The sequence below is a fragment of the Gossypium raimondii genome, chromosome 4 (assembly GCF_025698545.1).
Source record: "Gossypium raimondii isolate GPD5lz chromosome 4, ASM2569854v1, whole genome shotgun sequence".
Taxonomy (NCBI): domain Eukaryota; kingdom Viridiplantae; phylum Streptophyta; class Magnoliopsida; order Malvales; family Malvaceae; genus Gossypium; species Gossypium raimondii.
The window spans coordinates 34,361,493-34,378,873 of record NC_068568.1 but is presented as its reverse complement, the minus strand read 5'-3'; the positions used below and the strand labels follow the sequence as shown (position 1 = coordinate 34,378,873).

The window sequence follows — 17,381 nt, the reverse complement described above, 5'->3', positions numbered from 1 at the left end:
GAACATACTCTCGAAAAATGCCTTGTTGCATAAGATGACGCAACTTAGCCCGAGCCTCCTTCTCAGCATATTGTAGGTAAAACTGCTTCTTCAACTCTCTTTGGAATTCCTCTCAAGTCCCAATTATGTAGATTGGAGTAGTGTTTACCTTAATGACATTACCTTAATGACATCATCCTCGATGCCCATCGCTCGAAAGTATTGCTCCATTTCCTACAAAAAGTTGTCCACATCCCTTGCGGACCTTGCACCCTTGAAGTTCTTCGATTTGGGAATATCCGTTGCTTGTTGGTTTGGCCTCGAAGTTAACATCCCATTACTCAAAGTAGCTTTGTAAATCATGAGCTCCCCCTTAAGCTCTTCGATTTCCTTCTTCATTGCCAGCACCATATCTTCGAGAGTATCATCCCTCTCTGCCAGCTTTTCCGCAGTGGAATTGATTAATCCATTCATCTTTTCCGCATTAGCACCGAGAGAATCCAACACAAATTCTCTGAGTTACTCTTCCATTGAGTCAAACCCATCTGTGCATCCCTCGGCCAACTCAAACGTCTCATTCATATCCCCCACGGGCTCTTCAAGATTACCCACTAGATTTTCTAAAGCTGACAGCATGTCCCTCGAACGACTTGCTTTTCTGGCCCTCACATGGGTCTCTATTGGTTTATTCTGATCAACAACTTCTTTCGACATCCCAACGGTGCCTTTGCAACCAATAGCTCGGATACCACTTGTCACGGGGTTAGATCTTTCGACTTGTGAATCGTGCAACCTTAGGTGATCCGTTCGTTCCAAACTCGCCTAAGTCAACCTTTACTCCAAAAGTGAGGATTCTTTTAGAATTCCTCCAAGGCACCAATTTGTCTAGCGAAAGCAATTGTGCTAAAAGAAGTCACGAAAGAACAACAGAAAGCCACAGAAAGAATGCACGACAGGTGTTTGAGTAAATGCTCAAAGAATCCTATTACTCTTAAAATTTTAAGTTACAATGGATGATTTACAAGTGAGGGGGAGGCTTTCTATTTATAGTTGAGCTCTCCCAAAATTGATGGTCAAGATCATGTTACATCGACGGACGAGATTAGCCTATCCCTTGATTTTAGGGATTTATAAGATTACATAATATCAAATTAAATCTACAATATATGATTCCCATATTTACTAAAAATAGTCTATGTTGCCATATCTTCATTATTGAGCCAACCAAGCTTTAATCTGATAGGCTTATCCAACAGTTCTTTGAATAGGACCAGTTCTCATAGGCTAAATGATCCCCATCATATCAATAGATCTCCATGGGATGCATCTTGTGCCATGGTCACGAGTTTTGCACTTAGGCTCGTGACATTATGGGTTAGATGTTAATGTAGTTCTCTACATATATCGTATTAAAAATAATTTTTCGTATATTTATACGAAATTAATAGAGAAAAGTCTACTAAATTAAAAAAGTAATCAATTATTACGTTTATTTAATATAAAATAATGTAAAATTATTAAACAATTAATATAAAAAATAAACCATGCATGGCTTTGAAAAGAAACTAGTTTCAAATAAATTAATATATTTATATTTTATATCTAAAAATTCAAACAATTAAATAAAATAGTTTATTTTATATTTAAGTTTTTTTATGCAGTGAGAGTGAAAACCAAAAATTTTATCTCAGATCGAAAATGAAAACAACTAGGAGCGAATCTATAAAAAATTTTAGTGGAGGTCAAAATTAAATTATAAATTTTGAGAGGTCAAAATATAATTTTATTATTTATTAATTTATAATTTCATCATTTTAAAAGGATTAAATATAAAATCGGTATTCGAACTTGTCTATTTCTCCTAGATTGATACTTATGGTTTTTTGTCTCAGATTGGTACTCGAACTTTTTTCCGTCCACGAGTTTGATATCTGAGCCTAATGGCGTTAACTTCATGACAAGTGGCAAAATAAGACTATGACACATGGCATAAATGATGCCATGATGATGTCATAATCTAAAAAAATTTAACAATCAATAAAAAAATTTAAAATTTTCTTTCTTTTTTTTTCCCGATGACCTTTCTTCTTTCCAATTTCCTTTTCTCTACTAACCACGTTTACTTTCAATGGTTGATTTCAATTCTTCTCTTGTTTGTTATACATGTTTTCTCTTCTTTTCTCTGCTAAACACATTTGCTAAACATGTTTTCTCTTCTGTTTGTTTCCTGAGAAAATATGAGAAAGAACAAAAAAAAAAAAATGGGATTTTTTTTTCTTTACCTTGCTTTCTTTTTAGCTACTAGGTTTTGAGCTTATCTCTGTTTTATATTTTAAGTATTGGGGTTCATCTTCTTTTTAGCTACTAGCTTTTATAGTCACCAATTAATATGGAAATAAAACTTACAAAGCAGATCTTCTTTATATAGACCCAAAGTCTCATTTCTCTTGTTTTCTTAAGCAATGTGGGATATGAGATATGTGTTTATATAGACTCATGAATAGGTTTGTATTAGAGGTGCTCATGGTAGGCCGGCCCATAAAAAATTTTAGCCTGTCCTAGGTCAGGCCCACCTACCAAATATGGGCCTAAGATTTTGCCTGTGCCCGCCGAGAAAAAATCATAAGCCTGCCCTACTGCCCATTTTATTTTAAAATTTTAAAAATTAAAAAAGTATTTTAAAAATATTTTAAAATTAAAAAATTAAAAAATATTTTAAAATATTTTAAAATTAAAAAAATTAAAAAGTATGTAAAAATATTTTAAAATTTAAAAAATATATATATTTATTATATCGGGCCGGGCCGAGCCTGGGCCAAAAAAGTGGTGCCCGAGGCCCAGCCCGTTTTCTAAACGGGCCTCGTTTTTTGCCCAAGCCTATATTTTGGGCCTATATTTTTACCCAAACCCTCCCATATTTCAAAGGGCCGTCAGGCAGGCACCTGCCCATGAGCACCTCTAGTTTGTATCTTGTTCCTAAACAATGTGGTTCCTCTTTAACTAAATATAAGATTAAAGGCTACATTATATTTTATATTTTTTACTTATAGAGTTTAAATTTTTTACAAAAGTTAAGATTTGTTACATTGTAAATAAAACTTTTAAATTCTATAAGTAAATAAATTATAAATTATAAAATGAGTATGGTAAAATATTAAAAATAAATATTTAAAAATTACTAATAGTTGAGTGATTATTTTGTAAGTTTTATAATTCGATAGGCAAAAAATCATAGCTAAGTGACTACTAATATAATTTAATCTAGATATAAAAATATGAAAATAATTATTATATTTTATGTATATTGTATTATATATTTCTATAAAAACTTATTTAACATAATTATATACTTGTTTAAATAGATTATCTATCTAGTCAAAATACATCTGAAATAAATTTATCAAGATTCATTAGGTGATGAAAATTAAATTAAAATTAGGATAAAAAATTAATGAGTATAGTAAAATATTAAAATAAATAAATATTTTAAAATATATATATATCAATTTTTAAAATTACAAGAAAATATACTATTTGAGTACCAAATACTCACCAGTTATTTATTAATCAAACATTTATAATATAAAATAAAATAAATAATAAAAATTAAAAGTATAACTTCTAAATTTAAATAATGGAAAATTATTTTAAAATTAGAATTGCATGGATATTAACTTCAAACGTTTAAAATTTAATAGAAGATCATTGCATGTACAAGTTTCATATGTGCAATTTATTCTTTTTTAATAGTCCTTTTGTATATGCTAACAATTCTAAAATGCAACAAGATTAAAGATCTCAAAAGATTATAATATGAGAAAATGTTAACAAAATATAAAAAATAGAAATTGTTTTGTAAAAAAATTATAAAATATAGTGTAGCCTTTAATCTTATGTTGTTAGTTAAAAGAGGAAGGAATCCCACATTGTCTAAGAACAAGTTGCAAACTTATTCATGGCTCTATATATACACATATCTCACATAAGCATGTTCACATCAGCATGTTTTTACTAACACGGGATAAAGCGCATCCCCGTTAGCGTGCTTTTATGAAATTTTCCCTTAAAATGCTTCCATGCAGGAGCGTTTTGGTTTTTTTGGCCCATTCCGGTAAACAAAATTTAAAGTGACCCATTTTTGTAAATAAAGTAAGAAATGAACCTTTTTTAGTATAATAGTCTCAAATAACAAATAACAAACAATAAAGAACCCAACACGTTCAAAGAACAAACAAATAACTAACATTTTCAACACAAAATCATTGCAACTAGAAAAAAAAATTAACAACCTAATATGATAGCAAGATCCCAAAATAAGAGCAAGAACCTAAAAAAAATTAAAATTATTTAAAATTATTTGAAAATAAAAAATCTATAACCCAAAAAGAGAGCAAGAACTCAAAAAAATAAATAAAATACCAAAAAATATAAAACCCTAAAAATCATGTATCCAATGAACAATAGGGGCAATTCCTCCCTTGAATTTATTGTCCTCTTAACTCCATGACCTGAAGAACTTCTATTAGGCTCCAAAAAAATCGATTCTCTGTTGTTGCCATGGAAGCGGTGCTATTACTGCTTCCTTTGGCTCCTCAACTCACTCTCAGCCTCACCAGAAGCCTCCTTAGCCTTTCATCAATAGGTGAAGAGTATAATTTCAAAAGCTTAATGATCAAACTTTGGTTGTTTTTTTTTTTTTGCTTTAAATAGATTTTCTTGAAAATACAAGCTAAGATTTGAGAAGACGAAGAAAAGAGAAGGGTTTTGATGGTCGAATCGGCCGAAGAAGGCCATGGATGGTGGTGACTCATGGCGACAGAGGCTAGGGTTAGAAGAAGAGGAATAGGGAGAATAAACAAAACAAAAAAATAAAAATAAAAAAGGAATGAAATCGTGATTTGTTTTGGGTGAAAGAGAAAAATGTTTTATGTTTTTTAAGGAAAAATAATTAAAAGAGAAAATGAAAGGAAAAATAATAAAGGGGTCTAATTTGTAGCCAAAAAGGGTGACACGCGACAGCTAGCGAATGACCAGCGCTACTATGTCAGCAAAAAATTAACGTGGTTAGGTTTAGGTACCAAACTCGTTGACGGAAAAAAAGTTCGAGTACCAATCTGGGACAAAAAAATAACCATAAATACTAATCTAAAAACAATAGACAAGTTCGAGTACTAATTTTATATTTAACCCTTTTAAAAAAGATTATACAGAGTTTTTCTTTAAAGAGTGCAAAATGCAATTTTATAATATATTAACTCAAAATTCTAGTATTTAAAGACTAAATTAAATAATTTTCATTGAGAAGACCAAGGTTAAAACAACATTCAAACTTAAACAAAGCAAAGGAAGATTTGTTCGATGAAGTAATATATCCTTCTCTTGTTTGTGAGGAATTTTAAAAGCTATAACTTCAATTCCAACTCCCATATCTAACTTGCCAGATCTGATAAGCACCAAATTATAAGAAGGTTCCAAAGTACAGAAAGAAATTATATTGTTAGCAAGAGGTCCATACAATTTTACAAGATTACATTTACGTTGAGCATAGGAAGTTATTGGATCATCCATTTACTGAGGAAGAGGTTCAAATAACAGTCTTCCAGATAGGAGCACATAAGGCGCCAGGAATTGATGACAAACCCGGTTTCTTCTATCAACATTATTGGAATATTGTAAGCTCTTTAACTGCACAATCTTGCTTAAGGAATTGAATAAGATATTAATCGCCCTGGTTTCGAAAAGTAATAGTCCTCACAACGCCCAATTAGCTTATGTAATGTTGCATATAAAATATGTGCAAAGGTTTTGGTTAATAGATTGATTACGCCTTATGAGAAGGCTTTTATCCATGGGCGTAATATTGTAGATAATATTATGTTAGGGTCGGAAATTATTCATACAACCAGACAAAAGAAAAAGGGCAAAGGAATCTTAGGTGAACTTAAGGTGGATATGTGTAAAGCATATGATCATGTTAGTTGACACTTTTTTTTCTGTACTATGGAAACAACAATGAGATCTAGTGAACGCCCGCGACAACTCATATTCCAATGTGTTAGTACTATCTCTTATCAACTACTTGTTCATGGGTGCCCAACAGAATCGTTTGCACCAAAGCGTTGCTACGTCAAGGAGATCCCTTGTCGCCTACCTATTTCTCTTCTGTCAAAATGCATTGTCCTTGTTATTTAATCAAAGTTGAAGTGCAACACAAAACCCAGGGTATAAAAATTGCCAGAGATTGTCCTACCGTTTCGCACCTATTATTTACAAATGTGTTTATTATTCTTCAATGCCACAATACACTCTTGTCGTGCTCTTGAAAATGTCATAACTTACGGTTATGCAAGTCTTCCTGTTCTTTAGCCCTTCAGGTTTGGCAAAGCGTAAACGATGGATGTCCGGTACCGAACCAAGTAAATACTTGGGTATCCAGATGGGATTAATTACTAATAAGAAGTTAATTCTTTCAGTTGTTTCTTGAAAAGATGAAAGCGAAGTTGGCTAAGCTAGAAGTCCTCGTGTCTCTCCCAAGGTGGTAGATATAGATTAATTCAATCTGTTTTGTCTTCTATTCCCATTTGTTTGATGTCCTGCTTTAAGGCACCAAAATACATCAACGGAAACTACATATGTATAACTGGGACACATTATGCCAGTCGATAGGACGGCTAGGAATTAGGAATCTGGAGGTTTTAAATGATGTGTTGCTAAGTAAACAAGACTGGACACTGCTCACATGTCCGAGAAACTTGGCTCAACAAGTACCTTCAGGAAAATATTCAGACAACATTTTTATAATGTGAGTCCAAGGAATGCAGAATCATGATTATGGAAAAGTCTAGATGCATGTCGAGATGGTGTTGACATGCAAATTTGGAGAGGTGATTGGGTTGGGATAGAGGCAAACTCCTTTCTCTTATTTTCAGATAACCAGGTTGGAAATCAAGGAATGAGTATTAACAAAATCATACATCCTACCCTTAAAACTTGGGACTACCACCGTATTCTACAAGAGCTTGGGGAAGGATTGGTGACGGAGCCGGTTAAACGAAGTTTTTCTCTCTACAAGGCAGAGGCATAAGTTTTCAGTAAAAAGCGCATACCATCACCTGTGGAAGATAAAATATGGGAACTCGACTCCCAAGGTAATGGATTTAATTTGACGAAATTATGGAACATGAATCTGTGTTTTTCCCTGGAAGTGTTGCAAGAATGCTTTACCTTTAGGTGTTGAACTGAAAAAGAGATCTATGAGAGTGAATGATTTATGTTTCATGTGTAACTTGGAAGAGGAGACTCTGGATCATTTATTTAAGGACTGCTTTGTTGCAAAAGCATTATGGTTCAGTTGTCATTCGAAAGTTCGGACTGAAGAAGTTCAAGGTTCAATAGTAACAATCGTGTATTCAAAGGGAAAATGGTTCTGACGAGGACAGGTTAAGGATCCCTGCGTATATAGCACCAGATAGTCTGGAAACTTAGGGACGACAAAGTATTCAAAGGAAGTCAACCATGCCCAGGTAATGCAATCTATAAAATCGACTGCATAGCTCATAAGTGTTTTTGCGTAACCATATCCGACACTAAACTTGGTCATGAGCAAGCCTTAACCTCTCCATACAGCACAACAAATAGAATAGAATAGAACACCTTTTGCATAATCACCAAACAGGAAATGATGCTTATAACTTATTCTTGGCTAATTATTAAACAGGTAACAAGTTAATAACAATTACAAGTAAATTTAAAAACAGACGTTTTCTGCATATTTACACGAGGTAAATTCTTCAAAACCTAACAAGTTGAGGTGCAAGAAGAACTTGCACATTAGTTCTTAAATCTGAATTTTCTGAATGTTACCTATTTACAGATAGGTCCAAGAAATTACCAACAACTTGACGTAACAATTCTCATAAAAAATGGATTATTTACCATCTTCAGCCATGCCGATTTATGAGATATATGCTTTAACCAGATCTGAATAACTGCACACCAGACCTGTTCTTGGACATGTAATTTTACCATTGTTTTTCTCAGCCATTTCTTTCAGAGCCTACCACACAAGTGACATCACAATAAGACTTTGAGAATGATATAGGTAATTTACATTCCAAGACACGAAACCTAACATCTACTTTCATCTATACTCTTAACTTTAATTCAATCACATTACTGAACTTTTATAACAAATTAGGTCACTTACGCTAAGTGAATTTAACAAAAATGCTGACTTCGAATGTATACATGCGTGGCTTATTCTTATGTCATCAAGATAATGCCCAACCAACATTTTAAGTAATTTCTTTACCAGGTGTGCATTCTGGGTTCATTTTAGAAAGGAAAACAAAGTGTTCTGTCAGTAAAAAAAGAACCCAATGTATGCACACTTGGTAAATATTTTAGGCACTATAATTATGAGATGTTAAGAACAAGCCACATATTTTAGGCATTATCTTTATAAGATGTAATGAATAAGCCTCGTTATGCATACTAAGTCTGATTTTCTATTAAACTTAACAGAATTAGCAAAAGTGGCCTAATTTATTAATAATAGAAGTTCAGTGATGAAATTAAAAGTTTGAGAACTGCATGAAAGTTGATGCTAAGTTCAATAATCTAGAGTGTAAATTACCCAGAAATATGATTAACATGAGTGAAGAAAATGTAAACAGTTCTGAGGTCAAATTTGAACCTTAGTGCTGTAGACATAGCCATTAGGTAAGACTTGTGGTGGGTTTTCAGTATCCATCAGCTCTTTGGTTATGTAGCAAACAAGCTTCGAGTGATGCTGCTTGGAATATGGCAAAGGCATGGCCAACTTCCGGAAGCTGTCCTGTGACAATGGGTCCTCCTTGGTGCAGTCATCTTCGTAACAGTATCTAATCATATGTCAATCGAAAAATCATGTTTGCCTGAGTACAAAGAAGCTGAAAACTTAAGAGTATAACTTGGTTGGAAAAAGCATTTAACATGAAAAGTAAAATTCCTGTATCTTCTCCGTAAGTTGATTTAATGAGCACTCTGCCGACACGGAGGCTGCTAAGTTGGCAGATAATATAAGTTAAACAATAGATAGTTATGTAATTGCAGTTACAGCAAGGATACGGAGTTTTCAAAGCAGACAAGCCCGCTTGTAGATAAGTAAGCAGCAATGGCTCCAGAGTCATGCCATATAACCTGCAGAATTCTTGTTTAAACTGATCCACCAGGAAGTCCCACTGCTTAGGTTCAAACAAAACCTGATTAAAAGAATTGTATGAGCTTTGTTACAACCCCAAGCGTTATTAGCTCTCACAAGACTATCATACTGCAGCCTTAAGGTTGTGCTTGGTAGAGTGAAAAGGTGAGAGGATGTTAGAGGGCAGAAAAGTGGAAAGATGTGCGGACTTTTCAAACTTTGAATTCTAGGAGCTTGAGTCACATCTTTCGTGAAGGGAACAGATGTGTGTATGCCCTTGCCCAACTAAGGAGTAATTTTCAAACATCCTCTCCCTCATATTGTAATTTTCTCTTAGACTGCTTTTGTATTTGTAATTCCCCTCCTACTACTGTTATTCCGCTACTTGAAGTGGATGCTAAAGGGGTTATTTTGTATCAGATGAAGACTTAGTTGTTTTTTATGAATGCAGTTCCTTTCTTGACCAAAAAATATAAAAAGAAAAAAAGTAAAAGAAAATGAATTTTTAGAATGCTTGGTAGGAAAGAAAAGGGAGGAAAAAAAAAAAAAGCAGTATCATTTTTTAAACCTAACAACAAAAGCAAATCACTCCAAATTGGAAAGAAAATATGAAACAAATGAATGGTGCGAGCCATGTGCATTTTACTGGATATTTACAAATTCATCTATCATGTTTTAGAAAGTTAAAATATGCTGTTAGTCCCTGTACTTTTATAGAATTTGAGATTTAACCTGTATACTTTAAAAGTTAAAAAATCAATCCTCCTACTTCTTCAATTTAAAAATCCTAGTTCAATCATTATCATCGTTGGTAGTTTTCGTTAAAATATGTTAATTTAACATGCTTATTTTTGTCAATCAATATCATATACCACGCAAAATGACAGCAGCCTAAGCATCATTCCAAATTGATGGAAAATACTTACAATTTTAATGATTGGACTAAGATATTTAAATAAAAAAAGAGAACTTAATTTTTACCCTTTTAAGTACAAGGACTAAATCTCAAGTTTTGTCAAAGTACAGGTGCTAACAACAGATTTTCTTTCCTCTCATTTTTCAATCATATCAGGCAAGAGGTGGAAAGAGGCTATAATGGTATCTTAACTTAAAGAGGCTAAAATGATAAAATAATATACTTTTAATTTTCTTTCCTCATTTCTCAATCATATCAAGCAACAGGTGGAAAGAACATTATTTTTTCTTTCCAATTTTCTATCATTCCTACAAACATACCATGGAAAGAAAGCAATAGGATTGTTGAGCTGCAGAACAAAATTAGGCAAAAAGATGTAATGCTCTAAAATAATAAAATTTTAGCTGCATTATCCAAATATAAAATATTAGTGCCAAAAACAAGATTGTTTGTCTATTACTAATGTTCCACATTTAAAGGATTGTTTGTCAATTATTGTTAGAATGTGAGCAAATACAAACAATCAATAGCAACATTAATAGTCTCTGTTAGTTTTATCTGATGTGGCAATTAAAAAATCCAACTCTAAAAGACATGTCAAAATGTTATAGGATCATTCCTTATGAATGTTACCCTAATATCCACGCAATTAGACTTAAAAGAAAACAAAAGAAAACACAATATTGTCAAAACGAGACCAGACAGACCAGATGAAAAAAGAACCAAAGGTCCAACCGTGACATATAATTGAAATAGGTGGAACCGTTTCAAACCAGTAAAAAAACTGGTTAAAAAATTTCAAAAAAACCAGATTATTTATTTATTTTTAATTTTTAATAAAAATTTGAATCTTTTTCACTATGTTTTCCTTTATTTTTATCTTCAATTTTCTTTAAATATATTTTTTCTTTTTCTTTTCCAAGTTTCAATATTTTTATGAAATTGTTTAATTATTAATTTATTTTTAAAATTTTTTAAAGTGGCTGAGCCATCTGGTTCAACCAGGAACCAAAGATCCAACCAATTCGACTTCTAGTTCTTACAACACTGGCAACAAAACAAAAGGGTTATGGCATCTCGAGGTTACCCATTAACCCACCCAAAAAAAATCAGTAGCAACAATGTGAAACCCAATCAGCCGCTCAAAATCTGAAATTCATCATGAATGGCCCCAATCCAAACTGAAGCAACGGCATCAACAACCCAAAATCTGTGTGAAATCAAGTTGAAAGCCACTGGAAATCTGATCAGAAATCCGAAATCCATCATTACCAACCCTAATTGCAACTCAAAGCAACCCCAATTGGAAACCCTTGTTTTAGAAATCCCAAATCACGAAACCCTAAACCAACCCCTGTTTTTCAATTTCTTGTTCAAAACTAAAACCCAAGCCCATGATTTTGGAGACTCCAAATCATAAAATCAAAATCGTGTTTTCAGACCCCAAATTTCAGAATTGAAACCCTCAGCACTTCATTTTTCCCTTTTTTTGCTTCTCCCTTAGCCAGTAACCAATCTACAAATTTATTCATTTTCTTTTATTACAAAATGGCATGGATTAATCAAATAAAGAAAGCTCAATCATACGCCATGTGTTTCTTCTTTTAGAGTTGGATTTTTCTTTCTTTTTAATTGCCATGTCATATAAAACCAACGGAAACTATTAACACTGACTAACAGTCCTTATTTGCTCAATTCCTAATATTAGAGGAACTAAATTGCTCCAAACCCTATAGTACAGGGAATTTAGGGGTATTTACACCTTTTCTTTTGCTCTGTATATCACTAATGTGCCACATTTATAAGGTCATTGATGATGTAAATCAAGCAATTGATATGCTTGATTTTTGCGTCGATTACTTCCTGTTCTTTCATCTTTAGCATTGTAAACCAGTCATTCCACTGAGCATAACAAGCAAATAAACTAACTTGAACCAGTAGTCTATTTAAAAGAGGGATTAAATTCACCTTGTATTTTGCACATTCAGTGTGGCTTCTAACGGCCAAAGTTGCCATGACTCGTTGAAATTCTTTCAAATGAGTTGCTCCCCATGGGGAAAGGTACCTTCGAGCGTACGAAATAGCGCGCATGTAGTTCTCAGCTCGTACCAATTCAACGAATTCCTGAAGTCTCAACTGGAACTCGAATTTGCTCTTTCATAAAAGAACAACAAAAATGATTGAATCTGAGATACAATACTAGATACAATCTGAAATCTCAGGTCAAAATGTTTAAGGGTGCCCACATAGTTTTTATAGCAAGTATTAAAGAAAATCTATATTTAATGAATGCAGTTAAGAGAGAAATTTAACATAGCATAAGGCTGATAATCCAAAATCACAGCTCAAGTATGTTTAACTCTTAGAGAATTGTGGAGGTTAAAACATCAAGTGGAACAAAGAGAGGAAAATGATCATGATAACTAAGAAGACACAATGAATGAATGCATACCTTGGATTTCTTCAACCTTGATTTGTTATCTGCACACCAGGCAAGGGCAGGACCCACCTCTTGATTTCTAAGGCCATCAATAACCTTCTTAGCTTCTTGGAAAACATCAATATCGACAAGTTCCTGGCACAAAAACATTCAATTAAGTATGAGCATATTTGTAGGCAAATGGTGATGGAAAAGATAATTTTATTTATTTTTATATAAAGACATGTTTACTTCAAAGAAAACAGCAGAATCTTGGTTAAACCAAGCTAGTTCTCTAGAGAGGTTGCATGTGATGTGAAACTTATGAACAGCCGTAACTTCTAAATGTATGCTAAAACAAGCATAAAGCCTCTATTGGACCTCCACAATTATTACGAGGAATTAATTGGAAACTGTTGTGAAGATACCGGCAAAGATGACAAGAATGTTTTCAGTGATGAGCATCTAAGGAAAAAGAAAACTGTCCAGCCAAAGCTAGATAACTGATGAATGACAAAACATTCTAATTCAAAAGGTTAAAACATGTATTTAATATAAAGAAAATACAATGCCATCCAGATTCAATGTAATCCTGCTTGTTAGTCCTATCTTATTCTCTGATTATAAGAAAAGGCAGAGCATACTTTTAGTGGCTAACTCCATAGAAAACTTATGAAATTAGAATTGAGAATTTGTGCATACATTTCATGTTCATGCATTTCACCATGTTATTATCGTATTCAAGGTATTTAATTTATATAAATTTGATACCTTAATAATATATATATATATATATATAGGTTTGGAGACATGGTATATGTTGTGTTAATGTTATTTCTTCATGTCAGGTCTAACATTGCCATGTCTATATGAAATGAAGCAAGCATGTAAATTACCTGTATGTTGCTGCTTTCTGCCAGCTTCATTGCAGAGTCATAGTATGACATACGCGACATGTAGTCCACAAGGACCCGCTTCAATCGCACATTATTCCATTCAGAAAGGTTCTCAGCATCCGCTGAATCTAAGTGATCAAGACGAGCACGACACCTATGAGCTTGCAAGTTCTCTGCATGACTCCCCTCTTCCAACTGGATGATAAAGAACATATAGACTTTAGTAGATCACTATGCATTAATGACTTAAGAAGGACTACTCATTACTTTGGATAATAAATTACTAAAACACAAAATACAATCCAGTTGCTCAAATACGAAGAAAAATAAATCTACCATGACTACTAAATACAGCGGCCAACTAATCTGCAAAGGTTATACTTGTTAAATTGAATAAATTATTGAATTACGAAAAATGCCAATTGATAAACAGATATATGTATGCGCGCGTATGTAAAGCAAAAAAGTGAACAATATTGGCAGGGGTTTCTAGAGACCATTACTTAATATAGGTTAGACGGTTTTGCAGTTAAACATAATTTATCCCCAAATCCAGTATGATAAGATTCAAAACTCTTTAACTTATTCGATATTTCAACTTTCCATACAAATTGACGAGTTTTAGATTTATTCTTGCTTTAATTCTACAAATTCATATCATCAAATTTAAGTGAAATTGTCAAAATTTCAACTTTCATACAAGTCCAGCTCTTTTACACCGAATTAATTATTCTCTTCATTTTCATAAAAATTCATTAATTTTAGATCATATAAAAACACAGCCATTTTTCACTCAAAATATCCAAAACTACTTTCTGCCTTTTAGACCTCCAAAAGTTCAAAGGAACATAATTTTGCTAATTCCAATACAGATCACATTAAATTAACTTAAAAAGAAAGAAAAATAATTAAAAAATAACAAAAAAAAAATCTCTTCTTTTACCTTGCGCTTGATGCCCTGCAAACGGGAAACAAGGGAAGTGAGACTCAAAATGGCATCGTCTTTGGATATTTCGTCGGAGTCAGCCACGTCAGTGACGCTTGAAATAACGGCAGAGACTTCTTTCTCGACTGTTCGGTGATTGGTTCGGATTGTTTTCTTGAAATGTTCAAAAGGAACACGCAAGAATTGGTGCTCTAATTTTAACGATTCCGTTAGATGGCTCAGTTTCGAGGACGGCGCCGTGTTCGATGTGACGGTAATTGCGGTTGTCGTTGCTGCGGTTTCGGGGCCTGTTGCGGCATTCGAACCGCTACCGTTTGGAAGTGGATCGATTTCCATTCGAAGGGGAAAGAAACCGGTTTGAGTTCAAGGAAGAGTGGAGACGAGAAGAAAGGAATGATTAGTAGCTTTCTTACGGTGATGTGGTGAAACGACAGCGTCTTTTACGATAAAGCAACTGGATCTGATTGTGGACCGAGCTTTGCCAAAAATTTTCTATGGGATAATTACAAATTAGCGGTTAACATTTACAGTTTTTTAAATTTAATTTTCATTTTTTATTGAGTTAAATTTATCAAAATATTAACTAAAGCATTAATTTTTAAGTATATGATGTTGACACGATATAATTTCTCTTATATGTCATAATAACAAATAATATAAAATGTTCAAAAATAAAAATTTAAAATTTAAAAAAATTGTATGAAGCACCCATGGATTGCCTTATAGGCTACCATGTTTAAAATTTTAATATTTTCTCTTAAAAAACAACAATTCAGCTCTTTCTAAAAGATTGATAGCTTTTCAAAAAAAAAAATTGATTGTTAAATTCAACCTTTTTTAAAAATATTGAAGGTCAAATTTGGCTAAAAAAATAAGAATAAGGGCCAAATAGATAAAATGTATAAACATTAAGAGCTCATTTTGTCATTGTGCCTTTTTTATACTAGTCTAATTACAAATCGAGGAAGTTATTAATCAACAAAGTTTGAACCTTTGTCATCGAGTGCCAACAAGAAGCCTTAACCCCTTCAACCAATAGTATGTTTGGTTCACTGAATCTTATATTACGTCTTGTAATAAGATTACAAAAATGCAAGGTTATGAGTGGAATGTAAAATTAATTTACTTCGATTCACTTGGCTAGAATGTAAGATTTAAGTGTTTGGTTGATAAAATGTAAAACTGTCATTATCATATAATTTTGTCTTTTACAATTTCACTTCTTTAACATTTTTTAATCTCAAAATTTTCATAGAAGTATAATAATTTAATAAATTCATTATTATTACACCTTAACTTTATCATATGAATTTAATTAAAAACTATTGAACTTTAAAATTATGACAAAATAATGCTTCGGTGTACGTGTATTGAACAGAGAAAATTACAAATAGATATAAAACGTGCAGTGTACTACTGGTATAATAGGTCTACTTGTAATATTTATATAAAATATACAATGGAACACCTTGCAGAGTATCCCAGTGATCGAATCCATAAGAGGTCGATAAAAAAATTGAATTCACAGCAATAAGAATGCAAGATAGAAAGTCTAAATAGTTAGTACTAAACAACCTATAGTACGACAAAACATAAATAGAATGTTTGAGGCTAAACTAATATCTAAGGACCTAATTATAAAGATATCCAAAATTGTAAAAGAGATAATCAAGACAAAATGGTAGCTGGTTAATTTCCATGTTGATAATTAACTTTTAGATTAGGAAATTTAGTAGAATAATTTTCTAATTGAATTAATTAATATCTCTCATCTATAATTTACCCAATTTACAATTTAGTTCGATTTATCTCTCGATCTAACTTAAACTAAATAGGGACAATTGAATTCTTACACAATAAGATTTCCTCTTAATCTCCCTTATCTATATTTTCACCTAGAGTCGTCAATTTTAAGTTTTGGTTTTATTCAATTTAGTCTAATTATTCAATTTAGTCCATAAACCTTAAGATAATTATTCAACATTTCAATTAACCAACTACCTAAGAAAATTAGTTCATGATTATCTTAATAAACCAAAACCCTATCATTTTCATGTTCATTTAAGCAATTAAATAAAGCGAAAATTAAGAAGGTTTAGAAATTTCTTAAATTTGGATTCGATGAAGTCTTTGATTTGATGATTTTGATGGAGTGAGAACATAAGATTCCTCGTTTTGATTGTTTGATTGCAAACTTTGAATAAGGAAATCATTGAAATCTATTAATATTTAATGTGCAAAATAATGTAACAAGAAGAGAAAATTGCAAAAAAAAAATTAAGGAAAATTGCAGCAACCTAAAACTTCAAATTAACCTAAAAACTAAAACTAAAGAGATCCCTTAAAAGTTGTTATAAAGTGTTATTTATAGTGCTTCTAATGTTAACCTAAAATAGACAAGATTGCCCCTATTTTAAACAACCAAAATAGCATGTTTTGACTGAAAAACCCCTTGTGGAATTCAGCTCGTCGAGCCTCGATGTTGCGACACCAAGAACTGGTTTTGTGACTTTGCAAATAGAATCCTCTCAGATCTACCTAGCAGCATTGGTGTCATGACTCTAGTTTTGGTGCTGCAACTCTGACTCTTTGAATGGCTAGACTCCTTCAACATTGGTAACTGTCCTCGATGTTGCAACTTCAGTAGCTTATTGTCATAACCTTGACACCTGATGTCGCGACACCTAAACATTGGTGTCACGAATCTGTCACTAGTTCACCTATTGTTACTTCTCAAAATTCAACTCCCAAGCTGGTGGACAGTTTCAATGTTGTGACACCAAGGGTCTGGTGTTGTGACATCAATGGTAGCATCAAATTTTGTTCACGTTTTGGCCTAAGTCACCTCTTGCACAAGCTAGGATTAGTTGCTAGAGCCCAAAAGGTAGGATTTTTCCATTTTGGTCACAAAACACACACTAAAATACACAAATTAACTACTTAGACAAAAATCTAACAACTATTAAAAAGCATACAATAAGAACATAAAATGCTTAACTACAAGCTCTAAATGTCAAAAAGGATTTAATTTATCATATCAAATT

The 17,381-nt window shown here is 32.6% G+C and overlaps 1 protein-coding gene across 1 annotated transcript; it reads right to left on the bottom strand.

Moving 5' to 3' along the window:
• Positions 1 to 7,661: 7,661 nt before the first annotated feature.
• Positions 7,662 to 14,749, bottom strand: LOC105780210 (protein MAEA homolog). Its single transcript, XM_012604405.2, has 7 exons — positions 14,335 to 14,749; positions 13,392 to 13,586; positions 12,529 to 12,651; positions 12,045 to 12,230; positions 9,088 to 9,221; positions 8,675 to 8,861; positions 7,662 to 8,035 (listed from the first exon to the last, which is right to left on the bottom strand). The coding sequence occupies exons 1-7, from the start codon at positions 14,671 to 14,673 to the stop codon at positions 7,934 to 7,936; spliced, it is 1,266 nt and encodes a 421-aa protein (XP_012459859.1). The 5' UTR covers positions 14,674 to 14,749; the 3' UTR covers positions 7,662 to 7,933.
• Between the last annotated feature and the right edge of the window lie 2,632 nt (positions 14,750 to 17,381).

Coding starts and splice junctions, on each gene's coding strand:
- LOC105780210 (XM_012604405.2), bottom strand. CDS start 14,673: ATGGAAATCGATCCACTTCCAAACGGTAGCGGTTCGAATGCCGCAACA. Junction 13,587..14,334: donor TGCAGGGCATCAAGCGCAAG/GTAAAAGAAGAG, acceptor TTTATCATCCAG/TTGGAAGAGGGGAGTCATGC. Junction 8,036..8,674: donor GCTATGTCTACAGCACTAAG/GTTCAAATTTGA, acceptor CTTGTGTGGTAG/GCTCTGAAAGAAATGGCTGA.